At 48.0% G+C, this 18,907-nt stretch overlaps 1 protein-coding gene across 1 annotated transcript in view; it reads right to left on the minus strand.

The window, feature by feature from the left end:
• Positions 1 to 18,907, minus strand: part of HUNK (hormonally up-regulated Neu-associated kinase) — a 112,250-nt gene that overhangs the window by 40,302 nt on the left and 53,041 nt on the right. Inside the window, 2 exon segments of the mRNA XM_019420179.2 lie at positions 6,304 to 6,439; positions 12,249 to 12,304. Coding sequence (XP_019275724.1) covers positions 6,304 to 6,439; positions 12,249 to 12,304 — 192 coding nt within the window.

The raw sequence follows: 18,907 nt of genomic DNA on the forward strand, positions 1-18,907 counted from the left end.
CCCTCCTCGGATGCCTTCTTGAACTGACCCAGCTCTGCAGCCCTATTTGTTCTCTGCGCTGTGCCTCCTGACACGTCGTATTTGTTTACGGGTAAGTCGGTGTCTCAGTCAGCTCAGGCCGCCGTGACAAAATGCCACAGACGAGGTGGCTCGGCCAACAGACATTCGTCTTCTCGCAGTTCTAGAGCCTGGAGTCTGAGACCAGGGTGCCGGCACGTCCGGGGTGTGGGGTGCTCTCTTCCCAGGTTTTCTTGTTTTGTCCTCACTGTCCGAGAGCAAGCAAGCTCTCTGGAGTCTCTCCTTATGAGGACACTTAGCCCGTTATGGGGACGCTACCCTCGTGACCTCTCAAAGGCTCCACTTCCACCACACTGGGGAATTAGGGCTTCAACATATGGAATTAGCGGGGGATACACTTCAGTCCGTAGCAGTAGCTAAGTGTGTTGAATTGCAAAAAACAAAACAAAACACAACAAAAAACCCAAAAAACCAAAGCCCACAAATTCCTTGCCACTCCCCCACCACAGGGTGGGATCTTCTCTTTCTCCTCCTGCTTCTGGGTTGGCCATGCAGCCGGCTTTGCCCACTGAAAGGTTAGTAAATGTGACACAGAGGCTTCTTGAAAAGTGCTTACGCACGAGGGCTTGCCTCTCTTACTCCTGGGGACTCCTTCCACCATCGAGGGAGCAAAATTCTGCGTACCTTTGTGGTGTTCTTTGTTTCTGGTTTTCATGCAGCCAGGAACATATTACCTACAAGTAACAGCGATGATTGAGAATTTGGATTTACAATCAAACCATGCGGTGCTCTCTGCCGGGTGGCTGAGGGGGGCTGACACTCTGTGGGGTAAGGGATGACCAAGAATGCGGTTAGTCGACCTGAGGTGTCTGTCGGCGAACCTGATTCAGAAAAGAGATTCTTTCACACTTCCTGGGAAGGAGAATGGCTCTTGGGATCTGGAGCGGCGAGTTTTGTACTCTTCAGTTTACCTTGGAGCTTGCCTGAGATTTCAGAGCTTAAGCAACAGAAATTGATTTTCTCACAGTTCTGGAAGCTCGAAGTCCAAGAGGAGAGTGTCAGCAAGGTTGGTTCTTTCTGAGGGCCGTGAGGGCAGACCCACTCCATGCTGCTTCCAAGAGCTTCCCTCGGCAATCCGGTGTTCCTCGGCCCGTAGATGCACCACTATGATCTCTGCCTTCAGCCTCACACGGCGCTCTCCCTGTGTCTCTGTCTGCAAATCCCACCCCCCCATTATAAACGTGTCTGTCATACTGGATTTTATGACCCCGTTTTCACTTGATTACCTCCATAAAGACCTTCTCTCCAAATAACGTCACATTCTGACACACTGGGGTTAGGACTCCAGCATGTCTATTGGGAAGCGAACACAATTCAATCCGTGGCATTTGGTTACCCACCCGCTTATAATTTTCCAGCGGTCTTTCACCACCTTTAGGGAAAAACCCAAACTCTTTCCCACACTTCCCCACCCCACAACCTTCTCACATCCTGTTCCCTGTGTCCAGGGCCTTCCTCCCTTAACACTCCTTCTTCCCAGAGTTCAGCCCTTCTCATCCTGAGGATTTGGCTTTGAGGTGTTCTCGGCTAGAGGCCGCCCCCATCCCATTCGATACCTCCCACCCACCTCTCCACAGCAGTCACCACACCCCGCTTATAGCTTTTATAAAAACTGTCTGCCCCACTAGAATGTAAACCCCACAATAAGCAGCACAACAAAATAGAAGCAAAAGCAGGAGAGGGTGGCAATTTAAGGCAAACTCTAGAGTCAAACCACCTTGATCAAATCCCGGCTCTACACCTAGTGGCAGTGCTACCTGGGCAAGTGCCTAAGACTCTTAATGCCTCAGTTTCCTCATCCATAAAGTGGGATAACAGAACATTCCCTTGGAGGGTTGCTAGGCATGTGAGACGAGTTAATACTTGTGAGGCCCTTAGAACACTGCCTGTTGGGGCGCCTGGGTGGCGCAGTCGGTTAAGCGTCCGACTTCAGCCAGGTCACGATCTCGCGGTCCGTGAGTTCGAGCCCCGCGTCAGGCTCTGGGCTGATGGCTCGGAGCCTGGAGCCTGTTTCCGATTCTGTGTCTCCCTCTCTCTCTGCCCCTCCCCCGTTCATGCTCTGTCTCTCTCTGTCCCAAAAATAAATTAAAAACGTTGAAAAAAAAAATTAAAAAAAAAAAAAAAAAAAGAACACTGCCTGTCACTCAACTGGAGGTACACGAGCATGAATAATAATCTTTGCAGGAACAGGGACCGACCAAGGCCCTTCGACTCACCCCTGAGCGCTCAGAATCCGGCACAGTGCCTGGCTCAACAAATATTTGCCAAATGAACAAATTTCTGGTAAGCTCTGTGTTGCTCACGTGACTTCTTTTTGTTTTCTAAGCTTTATCAGCAGCTTCTAAAGGGGCCTAATTTACGCCATCCCTGTGAACCAGACTTGCGTCATGTGGCCTCATCCCCTAGAGAACGTCCCAGGTCGGCTAGCCCAGACTTGCTCTGGGGAAACCTGGTTGATAAGAAATAAAACAAGGCCCTTCGTGGCTAAACAAGGGTGAGAATCTCCACCCCAGCCCCCCACCACGGGGCACCGGAACACGGACTCGTGAGCTCGCAGCTGCTAGTCTATGTAGAGACCCCACAACCCACTGAAAGACCAACATCTCTGCGGGGGGTGTTCCTAGTTATCAAAGACTTTCCCATACGTCACTCTGTGGCACCAGGACTAAGAATGAGGCCCGATCAGAGCTTTTCAGGAGACCTCAAGCTACACATCACCTTCTTGCGGCGGGGGGAGGCAACTAAGCGGAGGTTAGCAAAGAAATGTCCAGCTGCTCCAGACAGCCCCCCCAGAAGCCAGGGTAGAGGAGGGAAGGGAGTGTTTTGGGTCAAGAGAGACACAAAACAGGTGGCAGCAGACCAGGTCCCTCGACTCCAATCATGGGGCCCCGAGACTGAGAAACAGAGCACCCGTGACCGTTACATGCGGACTCCTTTCCCAAGTCAAGGGACTTGGCAGGTGGGGCGGGCACAGGGTCTGAGCTTACACCTGACCTCACACGGTGCTGCCTTTTGCCGCCGTGCTTTTCAGTCTCCCTCGGATTTCCCCAGACGGGAGAAATGATTTACTCCCAACCTATGGTCCGCACGAGGGGATGAGAGGTCCCGTGCAGGTGATGCAGGCCCGGGAGCTCCCCTCCAGCTCTGACGGCCCACCAGGCTCCCTCCTTCTACCGACACTTCTAGACCATGAGGAGCCACCGGCTTCACCAGTCACGGAGTGGAAAGGTCCCCCTTTGTAGGCTGAGCCTCGTCGTCGTCATGACAACTCGTGATGACGCTTCTCCTTCAGTCCCCGGGAGAGCAGGACACCAGGCTGTAAACTGTCACCTGCTCTCCAACCGCCGACTTCTCTTCCCCTGTGGTCATGATGCCTCCCACCCCCTCCAGTTACATGACGCCTCGAAACCTCCTGGTCTTTCAGGCTCCCTATTCTGCACAGCCTTTATCGTGCGGGTACACAAACCGTCCCTTGCATAGCTCTCCATTTAGCAAAAGTGAGTTCCCTACCTATTGAGGAGAGAAGGTGATTATAGACTCACACATGTATATTCATCCACTAATAAATACTTACCGAGGGCAGATTATGTGCCAGACATGTGTGAAAATTCTTAAGCATTGAAAAGGACCAAGAATGGATTCCATCTCAAGTGTGGACTCTGATTCATTGGCAGTGCGTCCTGACAGCCGTGTTGAGAAGGATTCTGAGGCCCTTTATTCTGGGCACAGAATAAAGAGTCTGTGAATTTGCAATGCCGACCAAACGACCCGGCCGGCCAAACGACCTGGCCAAACGACCTCGAAGAGAAAGCTTCTCTGCCAGGGTTTCTTGCCACCATTCCCATCCCCCTGACAGCCCCTGCCCGGCCCCCTGCAGGGGGTCATCAGCACACACAGAGCATGCTCTCCGTCTACAGCCCTGCCCACACCTCCTCTTGAGACGTCAGGAAAGTAACCGGGGGCTCAGGCTTCTGTGCAAGGAGCCCCGAGTGCAAAGTTCACCCCACCACTTACACACGCACCACCAGGCCTCTCTCCCATCTGGGTCAAATGACCTCTGAGCACTTGGCCTGCCCAGGAATGGAAGCGGACTCCCCAGTGCCTTGTGGCCAGCTGTGCCCAGAGCCCAGGGGATCCTGTGGTCCTCAGAATCTCATGCTGGGCTCTGGTTCCCCTCACCTCCAACTGGAGCCTCCTGACCTCCCTTGACTTCCAGAACCTTGTACTGGGTCACATTCCTCTGTATGCTTCCTCTGCCAACTATAGCCCCTGACCCTATAGCTTCTGTTCTCCAGGATGAAATGCCTGTCCCTCCCTCCCTTAGCCGCCTTCCTTTCCTTCCTTTCTCTGGCCGGGCTCCGTGCCATCGGCCTACAGTGCAGGGGGTCCTGGGAGGTGAGCTGTGACTGCAGGGCGAGCACCAGGGAAGCAGGGAGCAGGAAACCGACGAGACAGCAGAGGCTCAAGGCCAGCCTGCAAGAGGCCGGGGGGGGGGGGGGGGGTCTGCCCAGGGGAAGTGGCATCCCAGAAAAGAAGAGGGAAAGAAAACGAGAGGACAGGACCAGAAAGAATTCCTGGCTAAAAGAACAGTGCACACAAGGGACAGGAAACAGCTAGAGAATGGATGGCAGGGGGGGGGGGGGGGGAGAGGGAGACAGAGAGAGAGTATAGCTTCCAATGAGGCAATGGGGCCATGTTCAGAATTCAGTACTTTGAGACCCTGAAGTCCTCGGTTCAAATGTCAGCTCCACTACTTAGTTAACCCTATGGCCCTAAGAAATGTTATTAATCTCTCTTGTGATAAGCTTCCTCTTCCGTAAAATGGGGATAAAATGGGGTTTCACTGGGTTAGCATGAAAATGAAGTGGCACAGTGCCTGCCGTGTGCCAGGCATGTAGCAAACGTTAGCTCATTTCCAATCTGGACAAGGGAAGTGTAGTGAGGGTGGAGAGAAGTAGGAGGCGTCCAGAAATGTACTGGATCAACGCACCCTTGCTTCGATTAGCCCCTCTCACCTCCAGCTTCCCTCTTACTCGGGAGCCCACTCTCTGTTTACAGCCCAGCTCCTCTTGATAAGGAATTTAGTCCCCACCCCAGACTCCAGCACCCGGTATGGTTCCCTGCACCATTCACGCATGATGACGAGAGGCTTGCTCGGCATGGGGACCCCAAGGGACCTGGATTCAGGAACCAGAGCCCCTGTAGCAATTCGTCCCTTCAAGGTTGACGGACTTTGCCCCAGTGGCCCACACCGGGTGAGACGCTGGCGAAGCCGACCAATAATGGACCCGTCTCCGTTCAGTGTCCTTCCCGACTGGGGAGACAGACAATAAAATGATAGGCTGTGATGGGTGAGAGGGACTTGGGACTTGAGAGGGCGAGGAGACAGAGTCGTGGGGGGCCTCCCGACAGGGAACCCGAGATGGTCTCTGCAGTGGTGGCACTGGATCAAAACGGTCACATGGGAACAGACGGGCCATTTGAAGAGCCGGGAAATGATATTCCACGCAAAGGAAATGGCAAGTGCAAAGCCCAGAGGTGGGAAAGATGAAACAGAGCCCAGCATCCCTGAAGAACCGTGAGCAGAGGGTAGGGTAGGAGGTGGAGAGGCAGGAGCGTGGGCCAGGCAGGGGCTGTTTTCTTCTGGTGCTGATAGAAAGCTAAGGGGCGATTTTAAGCAGGGGAAGGATGTGAGTGACTCATAAAACCAGATCGTGAGTTCTGTGGGTTCAGGACTTGGTTTTCTTGTCTCCCCAGCAACGGAATGAATTTTGGTAAAAGCCTCTCCGGTGGTCTATGGAGAACAGACCAGAAGGAACAGAGCGGGAAAGCTGCCCCCCGCCCCAAAAATCACCAAGTATCTATCTGAGAGCCTGGAATAGAACACGTCCTCATCAAATACTCAAAGGTTATGGGGCGCCTGGGTGGCGCAGTCGGTTAAGCGGCCGACTTCAGCCAGGTCACGATCTCGCAGTCCGTGAGTTCGAGCCCCGCGTCAGGCTCTGGGCTGATGGCTCGGAGCCTGGAGCCTGTTTCCGATTCTGTGTCTCCCTCTCTCTCTGCCCCTCCCCCGTTCATGCTCTGTCTCTCTCTGTCCCAAAAATAAATAAAAAACGTTGAAAAAAAAAAAATTAAAAAAAAAAAATACTCAAAGGTTATTTTGTAAGAAATGGAGAGTAAAGACGACCAGAGAGAGCATCCCCTTTTATAAGCACCATAACTCACATGGACCAGACATCGATTTTGGGGCCATATTTCTTCCTGGCAAGAAGTTCGGGGGCGGCATAGGCTGGACTGCCACACTGCGTGCTGAACGGGTCCGAGTGGCCCAGGATCCCAGCACAGTTGCTCAAACCAAAGTCTGCAAAGAGAGGAAGACAAAACCAGCTCTGAATGAGAAAACCGTGAAAAAGAAGAAAAAAAAAAAAAAAACCCAAAAAACCAACAAAAAAAACCAGGGGGCAGCAGGAAAGGAAATATTCTCTCAGGCTAACACATCATTTAGCATCCCCGAAGGAAAACCAGCAGGGGCAGACCCTCATCGCCGGATATGGGTCTTAAGACTGGAAACCGTTTCTATCAGGCCTCACTATAAAATCCAGCTAGAGCTGAAAGTATGTTGAACCAAAACATATTTTCATCAAACCTTGGAAATGAGTCATCCAGGAAAAAGAAAGGCTTCGCTTTCTAGGACTGGGGCGGGAAGAGAGAATGAACAGAGGCCTTGGAGGCAGCAATCTGGCTTCCCAGTGGCCACGTGGGGAAAAAAGCTGAAGAAAGATCCATTTTCCCTGGCTGGGGTCAGAGTCACCCCAAGTGACACACGATCCCACCATTTAGAGTTGACTTGTTCAGTTCAATGTTTTCATTTCATGCAAGTCCCTTAAAAATGCTCCCTGTGCATGTGGCAACGTATGGGGATTTAAAGAGGGAAAAAAATACACACCCAATGATTTAGAAACGCTAAGTGTTGGCTGGAAAACTAACGCCAGGAAGACAGCAATGAAAACTGAACTAAGCGACATCATAGCACTGCCTTGTTCCCGGATGATTACGGCAAACGGGAAAAACACAGAAGAGGCCGCTGCGTCCAAAGCTATGCTGCGTCCAAAGCCTTTTGTTTCGTGTTCACTTTTTTGAGCCTAAGAATATGGCAACTGACAGGTAATCAGAGCTGTCTCGGTCCTCATCTGATACCTTCCCTGAATCTTTGCTGATCCCAGAATTAAGATGATGACTTAGGGGCCCCTGGGTGGTTCTGTCGGTTGGGCATCTGACTCTCGATTTCCGCTCAGGTCTCACGGTTTATGGTTTGAGCCCCCCATTGGGCTCTGCACTGACAGCACGGAGCCTGCCTGAGATTCTCTCGCTTCCTCTCTCTGCCCCTCCCCCCTACTCGCATTCACTCTTTCTCTGAAAATAAACTTACTAAAAAAAAAAAAAAAAAAAAAAAGATCATGGCTTCTCTTTGAACTTCAATGTAAATATTATGGTTCTAGTTCCCCAAACAGGAGATTCTGTCCACAGGGCTCAGTGGCCAGGACTGTCTCCACGTCTCGAACAAAACCCTGTACTTTCTCAACTGGCAGGACTTCTGTCTGATTTCACTACTGTGTTTTCTCCTTGACCAACGTGTCTCCACCTGCAAAGCACATGACCGCTGTAATAGCTCAGGAAAAGAGGAACACGGGACGCGGTGTGAAGTAACCATGAGGCCATGAAGTGACTCACACCATGGGTCAAAGTGCACCACCAGAAACTCTCCCAACAGTCACTGGCTTAGGCTGTATAATGACAGAGCGTTCCCAAAGAGAACCCCGTCCCCCCGCCGCCACAGGCAGAGCTCAGAAAACTCTTGAAGGCCCTGGGCTTGAAGATGAAGACCCAGAATCTACCCAGGGATGGATGTGGACACCTTTAACTCTTCCTTTGTTTTTGTTTTTTATGATTCTATCTTTTTATCTCATAACTTCCCTTTGCTACCTACCCCCGCCCGGCCCCCATTTCCTTCCCCCCCCAGCCCAGCCCACACCAGTAGGTTCCCCCATAACCTGCCCAAGAAGGCCCCTTCCAGAGCCACAGAACTCTTGGCTTCCCACCGTAGGAGACCTCTGTACAAGAGGATCTGAGGGCCCCTATTCTCAGACCTCACCCTGTAGTATCACCGACACGGGAAAAAAAGGGAGGGGGGTATTTTTGTAAAAGGAAAAGTCATAGCGTGCTTGAAATTGGACGGTGGCTTAAATGCTCTGGGTTTGCAAATCAACCTAAAGGAATTTTAATAAAACAACAAATGCGTAAAGAGCACCATGGAATAAAGATTGTATTGTTCAGGGCAACATTTTAAGGGATGTTTCACAAACAGTCATGTGAGAAGGTCCAATCTCCTAGGAGTCCCATAAAATCTATCTCTAGATTTCTGACATGAAACCAAAAGACTCCGTGTCTAATCTCAATGGGGTTCCGCTAACAGCAAAGGACCTGCCTCATTCAGGTCACTGAAGCCTCCACTGCGGTCTGTAAAGAATTGCTTGATCCCAAGAGGGCAGGGAGAAGATAGAGAGCAGGTCACCCCCGCCACCCCCCCCCCCCCCACCACCCTTTGCTCCCAGGCAAGCTCAAGAACACAGTGTCTTGCCGGGTCTGGAGGAATGTTTCAAGAAGATAAATTAGCAGAGGATCTGGTGAGTGGAGGAGATAAAATCTGCATTTTAAATGACTTAGTGTTGACCTAGCCAGAAGGGTTTCATTTAAAATATATTACAGAGAAATAACCGGCCCTTTTCACATTCATAAGGCTAATTATTAAAATTTTACGCATATGCCTAGAATCAGAATCGAGAAACTAGAGAGAAGTCCGCCTTGCAGTATGTCACATGGGTCTGCCTCAAGTTAGATCTGGCCAACATACATAAGCGAAACATCTTCAGTTTTCTGAAGGCTCCAAAATGAGTCTCACAAAACGCCCAAGTGAACGCTGCGGTGCAAAACTGTTCTCAGCTGGGGCTCTCCCATTACCACCTAAACCATCAGACATCAGACTGTTTTTGTGGAAAGAAAAAAAAAAAATCTCGATGAAATCAGATCTTTCTCCCAGTTAGCTCCAGTTCATTTGAAACGCAGCTTTAAGTACATTTATTTAAACCAAATTATTTCAAAGAAAGGAAACTATTAAGGGGAAATGGAAATAACTGTAATCCATCTTTGAAAAACAACCAGGTAATTCCTTTGAAGAAAAGGTTCAAGAGCTTTCAACTTGCAAAACGACAGTTATAGAAACATTTGATCCAAATGGCCCAAGCTGGGGGGGGGGGAGGGGGTGGAGAGGGAAGGGGATGGGTGGGGGGGGGCAAGAAAACATATGAGACACTGGGCCTTCCTTCCCTCCAGCACCCCCCACCCCCAGTTATTGCCTTTGTGACTGACCCATAGGGAAAAAACGAGAAAATGTAGATATTGGTAAACACAAGGCAATGCCCAGTTGCCCCTGGGGGGGGGGGGGTACTATAATGTCTGTTTTGATTACAAATGTGAGATAAGGCTTTTGGTTTACGCTGCTGCTCACGACAGAACCAAGAGCCACATAAAAGTGCAGATAATGGGAAATCCAGTGATCAGAGCCTCCTTTCCAGCAGTTTTGGAAAACTGTGGTTTCTGACTCCCAGTTTCTGACAGAACCCACTTCAGTCCTGGCTTGGGTGCCCGAATCAGCTGCCAAGCTGAGCGGTGAGGACTTGGAGGCATTTGAACAAAAGGGTCCCTGGAATCTAAAGAGCCACCAGCCCACTCTCCTCAAGGGGAACCGTGGGCTCTCATTTAGGCACATCATGTTCCTCTTACTTCTACAGGTCCACTCTAAGAGGGGTTTGTTACCGGGCCAATCTGTGAACTACTTATAAACGTATCCCACTGGGTACAGAGATTGGTTCTTCCAGAATCTTCTGAGCAAACTTCCACCCAATTAAAATTTCTGCGCTTTTCAACACTGTTCATTCCACAGTACATTTCTAGTTTTAGACATGATGAGCTAGGGCTATCGCTTGGGGAGAAAGAGAGAGCAAGCCCAGAAGGGGAGGGAGGCAAGAGGGAAGGAAAGAAGCTGTAGGTGGCAAACAGCATCACCCCCTGGTGAAAGGCATCGTGCTAGAGCTACCAGCCTCAGTCTGGACGATGCGCGGTGCAAGGGAGTGATTTTAGCTTTTACTATGCAATGTACATCCGGCTTTCACGTGGCCTGTTTCCTCACAATCTGCTGCTGTGAGGGCAACTCCGTCTCTGTCACCTCCACATTTTCTGAAGGCAAGTTACAGGTCAGCCTGCCAGAGAACCTAAACGATCCGCTTTCCTCCATTCCCCACCACCCCCCAACCAGGTCGGGCCTTTGCTTAATGCCACAGATCCCAGAAACAAGGACCAGAAAGACATCCTACAGACATGTCAACGGCTGTCCTGTTGAACGCTTCCATATTTGGCCCTCAGGACGACTAAAATGTAAGAGCGAAACGATAAGAAAATAATTCTTTGAATTGTCCGTTTTAGAGAATATCATCTTTAAAATCTTTTGGGGGAATAAAAAAAACTGGTATCCCCTTGTTAATTTTCTAACAATTGGTATATTCGTTCGTTAACACCTATCAGTGGTGCTTAATTACCCAGCCAAGGGGTCTGGAGTCCCAGCAGCCCCTTGCCTCTTTACTGGGTTTTGGGAGCCAATTGTGAGTCCAAAGAATCTAACTGGTTATTTGAATGATAACGTTTCGGAGAGTCTAGAAATGGATCTCAGTATTTGCCAAACAAAATTCCTTCTTGGGTACGAAAGTTAAATTCACAACATTCTATTGATCCTTCTCTTTCCTCCTAATATAAAGCCTTTTTCAGGCTATTGAGATGGAAGAAATTACTTGCACTTGAGGTGGGAAAGGAAAGAAAGAGCGGAACAGATGATGGCGCTAACATCTGGGTGTAAAAATGATGCCATGAGACTTTTGCCAAGAGCAATCATACAGGCAAACAAAAACGGAATTCTTCTAACAAATGAGTCATGGAGTGAACTCACTTATGGACCCTGAATTATGAACCAATTATGACTCACTCTATCCTGGAACTTCCTTATGATTACCTTCCTTCTAAATTATCCCTCTATGGGGACTTCTCTCTGCACAACCACCAATGTACAATGGGGCTTCAATAAAGATTATAATAAAAACAGAAGGTTAGTTGGGGTTCCCTTTGATTTCAGCACCCCAGTATTCACTGAAAAGTGAATTAAGCCATGGCTAAGCTAGGAAGAGTACTTCTGAACTAAATAGCATTTTTCACTGTTTTAAAGAAGTTTTATGTTTAAAAGAAGTTTTAAATTTATGTTTAATCCAAACAAAAATAGCCCCTCTAAAAGTTCAGATCTATCTGAAGTTATACAAAGCTGATGTCTGAATAATCCCAAGAACACATAACCAACAAATACTTATTTGTAGCTGTGAAATTCATCTTATGGTCACATTACAGTATATCTACCTTCCTAATTATGTTCATTATTAAAAGCAATTTTCATTTTCAAAACCATTATTGAATATTGGAGGTAAAGGAGATGATCGAGAGAGTATTATCTGGGATTAGAAATAAACTATGGATACTTTTCAAAGTCAATAACCCAGCAATAAATGAGAATTGACAACACAACACTTAAAGAATAGTCTTGCCATGGGGCTCAGTTGGTTAAGCGTCCGACTTCGGCTCAGGTCACGATCTCACGGTCCGTGGGTTCGAGCCCCACATCGGGCTCTGTGCTGACAGCTCAGAGCCTGGAGCCTGTTTCAGATTCTGTGTCTCCCTCTTTCTCTGACCCTCCCCTGTTCATGCTCTCTCTCTGTCTCAAAAATAAATGTTAAAAAAAAAAAATAGTCTTGCCTTAAAAAAAAAAAAAGTCGTACATGGATGTCTGGACTGGGTGGCTCAGTCGGCTGAGCATCCAACTCTTAATTTCGGCTCAGGTCATTATCTCATGGTTCGTGGGGTTCAAGCCCTGTGTCGGACTCTGTGCTGTGTCAGCACAGAGCCTGCTTAGAATTCTCTCTCCCTCTCTCTCTGCCCCTACCCCACTCATGCTCTCTCTCTCTCTCTCTTTAAAAATAAATAAATAAACCGAAAAAAAGATTTTTTTAAAGTCATACCAATCAGCTTGATATTATTGTCTTCATCCAGTAGCAAATTTTCTATCTTCAAGTCCCTGAAATAAACAAAACCACAGCATATTTCAGATAGACATTTGAAATAGTGGAATAACATTTTGCTTCTGAAGGCAAACAAACCGTTTAGAGCCGCTCTGAACCAACCCAAAACGCTCTCTGCCAAAACTCACACAAGCGGTAAGTAAATATTTATAAACATGATATAATTAATTGCCGCAGGCCGAAGAAGCCAAAGGGTTTCAGAAAAGCAGAGAGCACTGAGGGCAGAACACATCATGAGAAGTTTCCGGAAGAAGTGGGATCAAAGCTGAAACTTGGAATTTAAATAGACGGGGTTGGAAGAGAGTGGAAGGCATCATTCAAGACAGGCGCTGCCTGAGCAGAAATACACATGTGGCCACATGTTTGTGAGACAGTGAGTAACACCAGCCCGGGGAAGGAACAGATTTGGGGAAGGTGCTAAATAAATAAATAAATAAATAAATAAATAAATAAATAAATACTGCGGGGCACTTGAGTGGCTCAGTTGGTTGAGCATCTGACTTCAGCTCAGGTCATGATCTCGCAGTTTGTGAGTTCGAGCCCCGCGTCGGACTCTGTGCTGACAGCTCAGAGCCTGGAGCCCGCTTCAGATTCTGTGTCTCCCTCTCTCTGCCCCTTCCCTGCTCATGCTCAGTGTCTCTCTGTCTCTCAATAATAAATAAACATTAAAAATAATTTTTTTTAAATGTTGAAAGCTGACATAATTTATCAGTCCTACAAACTCCATGCTTGGAGCCCCAGTGTCATCCACAAATTGGCAGGTAAGAATAATCTGTTTAAGCAGGCAGGTATTGCGGTGGGCAGAAAAATGGACTCCAAAGATGTCAGGGTCCTAATCCCTTATACTATGCTTGAGTAAATGTTAACTGTTACATGCCCAAAGGGAATTAAGTTTGCAAATGGAATGAAGATTGTTAACGGACCGGTGGGTGACTGTGATCATTGACCCTAAGGTGGCTTGAAGAGGGGGAAGGGAGAAGTGTACTCAGGGTCATGCTGAGTGAGAGGTGCCTGCGGTATCTGTGTTAGCTGACTGTAAGCTCCCAGAGGGCAGGGAACATGTCTGCCCCGCTTACCACTGTACCCCCAGTGCCTTTGTACATCCCAGGTACTCAGTAAGTACGAATGAATCTACATTACCAAAGAGATCGTTTTGGATTTTGGAAGAAGAAAATGGAGCAAAAGTATACATGTGGTCATCAAAACCATTGAGGCTGATGATTACAGTCCAAGCATCTTTAAGTTGTAGCCTGTCCACTCAGGCACACCTTGAGTATTAGATATGTAGGAATATTCTTTTACATACACACATACACACACACACACACACACACACACACACACACACATGCTCTATTCCACTGTTTTGAAGCACACAGCATTCTTGGTCTAGTTTATTTTTCCCACTTTTGAACAGAGGCACAGGCAAAAGAAATCCTTCTTCCTCATATCTCTACCAAAGGAATAGAATAGCAGAGTCATGATAAGCAAAAATGGCAACCGATAATACTACGTCAAAGTCATGAGACAAAAGGGAGCTTTTGCTAGGGCTTTTGGTAAACGGGAAAGCAGTGTCCCATTTAACGGGGACAGTTGCTCACAGCTCAGTCCCAACACCGCCAGCTCATCATTTTCTCCAAGAGAATCTAGCAATCTGGACTTTATCCCAATTTTTAAACGTTGGCAACAAATTCACATTTAAAACAGTAACAGCCACATTGCATAGGCCAAACTTGCAGGCAAGTTACCTCCGGCAAACTACCAATTTTCAACCTCAGTTGGGGAGCTGAGCCTTGAAAGGACAGGAGATTGCCCAGGGAGAGGATGAAGGGCAGGGGGGGAGGAGATTGGGGGTTGGGGAGAAGAACCAAGGACAACATGCTGGTAAGGGGGGGGGGGGGGGAGGGAAAGCCCGGGACACAGTTGTCACAGGAACAATAAAGGGAAGCATTTCAAATTGGGAGAAGAAAAGGAGTCAAGTGAGAAAAAAAGGTGAGCTCTATAAAACATCCAACGTCTTTCAAAATTGGGAGGTGGCTGGTAGCTTTAGGGCTGCATACTTGGATGAGAAAGGGGAGGTCTGCTTTGAAACCTACAGCTAGGGCATATGGATATCCCCCCACCCACATGCACCCACCAACGGGAGGAAGAACTGTGTCCCTTCGCTTCAATCCAGGGGAAACAATGCACAGACTATATAAAACCTATGTCAGCCTGTAAAAGGGATCATGGAGGGGCGCCTGGGCGGCTCAGTCGGTAAAGCGTCTGACTTTGGCTCAGGTCATGATCTCACAGTTCACGGGTTCAAGCCCCACGTCGGGCTCTGTGCTGACAGCTCCGAGCCTGGAGCCTGCTTCGGATTCTGTGTCTCCCTCTTTTCTGTCTCTGCCTCTCCCCCACTTGCTCTCTGTCTGTCTCTCTCTCAAAAACAAATAAAGAAATTTTTTTAAAAACATTAAAAAAATAAAATGTATCACGTATGTCCAAATACAGGGTGACCCCAAATATAAGGTAATCTCCCCCTCATTTTTCCAATGGGAAGACCCTGTTCCTCAGAAAAAGGGTTTTGGAAAAGACACATATGTAATTTTTAAAAACACAATGGATTTACCAAATGATCATTCTATTTATCTTCAAGAGCATATAACATAATGTTAACTTTAGAAATATTGTTCCTACACCCTCACCTTTCATGAAACAATTTTACTGAAACTTGTCACAGTCAGGACAGGGATGACAGAGCCTTCCTTTGGTGTTACCAGGGTCGCATGACCTTGCGGTGGACTGGATGTTTGTGATAACGCACTTTGTGAATACTGGCGGGTAGTCTCAGCACAAGCCATTTGAATAATAAGCACCCATTTAAAATCCCTGCAAATCAACAACTCGGGTGAATTGTTTTTAGAGTTGTCGCAGACCCTCACAACTGTGAGGTTATGACCCTGAAAGTTATTATTAAAGCCATGTAAAACGTCCTGGCCTGCCTTTCTATTCGTTTCCTCGGGTGACTTCTAAAGCTCCCAAAAGTCCTAAGTGAGTCAAGGTTAATGGGTCTTTTCTAGCTAGTACTTTGTTGTTGAAAATTAGACACTTCCTCTTTTCTGAAGAGAAGTAGGACATGATCTAATTTGACCTTCTATTCAAGCATTTACGGTAATTCCAAAAAAACTGCACGTACACACAAAACACTGGGCCAGCAATAGCCCAAACTGTGATCCTGTGCAAACTGATTATAAAGCAGCTGTGCTATTTAAATCTAAAGGAAGGCCACAGTTTGTTTCCAGCGAAATTAAACCTCTTTCCCTGGAAAGAATGGAAGCCACACTAAGGCATTAAAGGAGAAATTTGGTTCAGAACATACACTATGGAGAAAAACAATTGAGAGAGGTGAGGTATAAGAAAGCAACTGCCAAGAATTATAAAGCTAAGCTGGATAATTCTGGGCCCACAAAAGCCTAGTGAACAACCACAATGATGAGAAGAATGATATAAATGGAAGACTAAAAATAAGAAAAAATGCAAAAGAGGGAAAAAAAATGCCCACTTTTGAAACTGGGGAAATGTCATAAAACCAGGGGAGTAAGTATAAAATGTAATTGTTGGGCAAAGTGAGAAAAATATAATCAGTTTTCATTTCTACCCACCGCATCCCATAGTATCTATCCTTAGGACAAACGCTCAGAACAAACCTGTTACTGTTACTCGGTTGTTTACCTATCTATTACCCTTCTGTCAATGTTTCTAAATGTTTCGGACTGCCTAAACCTTCCAGGACTAAAGGTGAGCTACATTAGTCTCTGTTCAGGAAAGGAGTGTACCTCATCTACCCAAATGAAAGGAACATTCCACAACTTCTGGCTTTATCTATTGCTACCTTCTGCCTTGTCTTGAAATACATCTAGAAGGAGGGGGAGAATATTTTCCTTCTCTTCAGGAAGAAAGGCTTTAACATCATGTTTTTAAAAGTAGCTTTTGCGTCGGTATTTACCCAAAAGAGTCAAAAACTTATTTTTTTTTTTTTTACAGGAGAGGGAAAGAGAGAATCTTAAGCAGGCTCCACGCTCAATACGGAGGCCTACGTGGCACTTGATCCCACAAACCTGGGATCATGACTTGAGCTGAAGTCGGGAGTTGGGATGCTCAACCGACGGTGCCAGCCAGGTGCCCCAAGAATCCGAAACTTGTGGACAGCAATGTTCATAGGAGCTTTATTCATAATTACCAAACCCTGGAAGCAACCAAGCCCTATCCACCAGGAGATGAATGGGTAAACAAACTGGGTGGTCCACCCAGACAAGGGAAAGTTAATTCAGCAATAAGAAGAAATGAGCTACCAAGTCATGAAAAGCCACGGAGGAACCTAAATGCATATGATTGAGTGAAAGATGCCAATCTGAAAAGGGCTACGTACTGTGTGATTCCAACCATATGACCTTCTGGAAAAGGCAAAACCATGGAGGCAGTAAAAAGATCCGTGGTTGCCTGAAGGAGGAGGAGGAGAAGAGGTGGCCCATAATTTTCACAGGTGGCGAAGTTATTATGATGCTGACATCAGGCATTTGTCAAAATCCACAGAACTGCACAGGGCGGAGAGAACCCTAATGTAAACTATGGGCGTAAGCTAATGATAATGCATCAACATTGGTCCATCAATTCTAACAAATGTACTACGCTATCACAAGATATTAACCGGGAAAACCATGCAGAAGGGGGGTGGGAAGGCATGTGGGAACTCTACAGTTTCAGCACCATTTTTCTGTAACCCTAAAACTGCTCTAAAAAAAATATAAAATCTATTAACTCTTTAAAAGTAGCTTTTGGATATTTTTCTCCCCTCCTAGGAGATCAGTACTAGGAATGTTACCACTACAAGCAAGTGCCTCACTCAGGATGTTCACTTCGGGGAACGCTTACCACCTGAAATTAATTACGAGCCCCATTCGGCACAGTGGACCATTCAGACCCTCTGCCCAGCTCTTCAACAACTGACCCCAGAGACCACAAATATTCCCAGGAGACCACAAAATTGAGAGACATCTTCTTGAATAATAAGAGGGATGAATCTATCCATAAGGTTTTAGCGGTAGCATATTTCACTGCATCTTTTTAAAAACAAACAAAAATACTGGCAGGCCTCTGTTATCCAGAAAACCTCCCTGTGGTCCCTGTGAAAAGATGCTACTTACACTAGCCCCATCCCCGAGAACAAGATATTTGGCTCTGGTAAGCGTGAGATTTGCCATCTGGGAAGGAACGTTCTGACAGCGGACTGGTTCGCACTTGATGAGGGAGGCAATCCTCAATTTCACAGCAGTGTCCCTCGATAAGATTCATCACTTTATTGAGGGGAGAGAGAAGTAGGAGGCTCCTCCCACAGTCTTGCAGTGTGAGCGGGTCTTCCCTGTGGCTGGCAAACTGCAACTTCGGAGTGAACGTAAGCCTCGGAAGAGAAGAGAGGGAAAGAGAGTGGTCCCTGGATGGCGGGAGCGGGCAGGGGGTGGTGAAGACAGCTTTTTCTTGGCCAAAGGGGCTTCAAAGAGGAGACAGAGAGAGGGGATGGGGCGTGGCCTAATACAAGGGGGCACCAGAGGATCGGGTTACCTGGACAGTGTTGGGGCGGGGCGCCTGAGTCTTGAGAATTTACCAAAAGCAATTACTGTGTGTCTTGGGAACAAAGGAGGGAGCTTGGCCCAGAAAAGGCCACCAGGGGCCCAGGCACAGAGCCTTCTCTGGACACCGGGCTGTTCCAGGAGCAATGCCCAAGGGCCTCATCATCACAGAGCTCTGGAGACCTGACACCGGGTCTCTCCGTCTCTACTAAGCTTGGGGAAGGGGGAGACTGAGAGGGGTTGATGGGTGTTTCTCCGGAGACTGAGAGGGCCCGAGGGGAGAGCCCTAATCACCAGCCCTTTGTTCTAGTTTATTCCAAAAGCACAAGCTCCAACGGGCCAGGCCGTGACTAGCAATTAAAGGTCCACCCACAAGCTACCAAGCGTGCCCCTCGCCTTCCTTCCCCCTGCACCCACCCACTCACCCAAACTCTCCTTGCATTTCTTGAACGATGGTAACCTCCAAACCTTCCAAGGTTTGGAGGCCAGCCGCCAAGAACTCCAGCCACAGCCCTCCCAGACAGAGGGGTGTGCTTTGGGGAGGGCTCTGTTGCCATAACAAACATAAGGGGTCCTGGCGCTCAGTGTGTGAGGAGAGGAGAAGCAGCCGCTGGGACCCTTCAGGGAAGGCGGCCAGGAGAGTACTGGGGAGGTGGAGAGTGGGCGTGTGTGCCTGCACAGGTGTGCCTGTGGGTGGCCATGTCTGCATGCACGTATGTGTGTGCACAGATGATCATTGTGTATGTGGGCATGCATGTGTGTGTGTGTGCCTGTAGGCGTGCGTGTGTGCACGTGAGCGGGTGTGAGGGCGTGCGTGTGGTGTTGCATACATATGTGCATGTGTGCATGGTCGTGTGTGCATGCTTATGTGTATGTAGGTGAGCGTGTACACGCATGCACACGTGAGCGCACTTGCGTGCACGCACATACACCCAGAACACTGGGGAGGAAGTGAAGGAAGGGGCTCTCCGCCGGCCTCTCCAAGGCCCT

Source organism: Panthera pardus, unplaced genomic scaffold (assembly GCF_024362965.1).
Source record: "Panthera pardus isolate Hobbes unplaced genomic scaffold, ASM2436296v1 HiC_scaffold_16, whole genome shotgun sequence".
Lineage (NCBI taxonomy): Eukaryota > Metazoa > Chordata > Mammalia > Carnivora > Felidae > Panthera > Panthera pardus.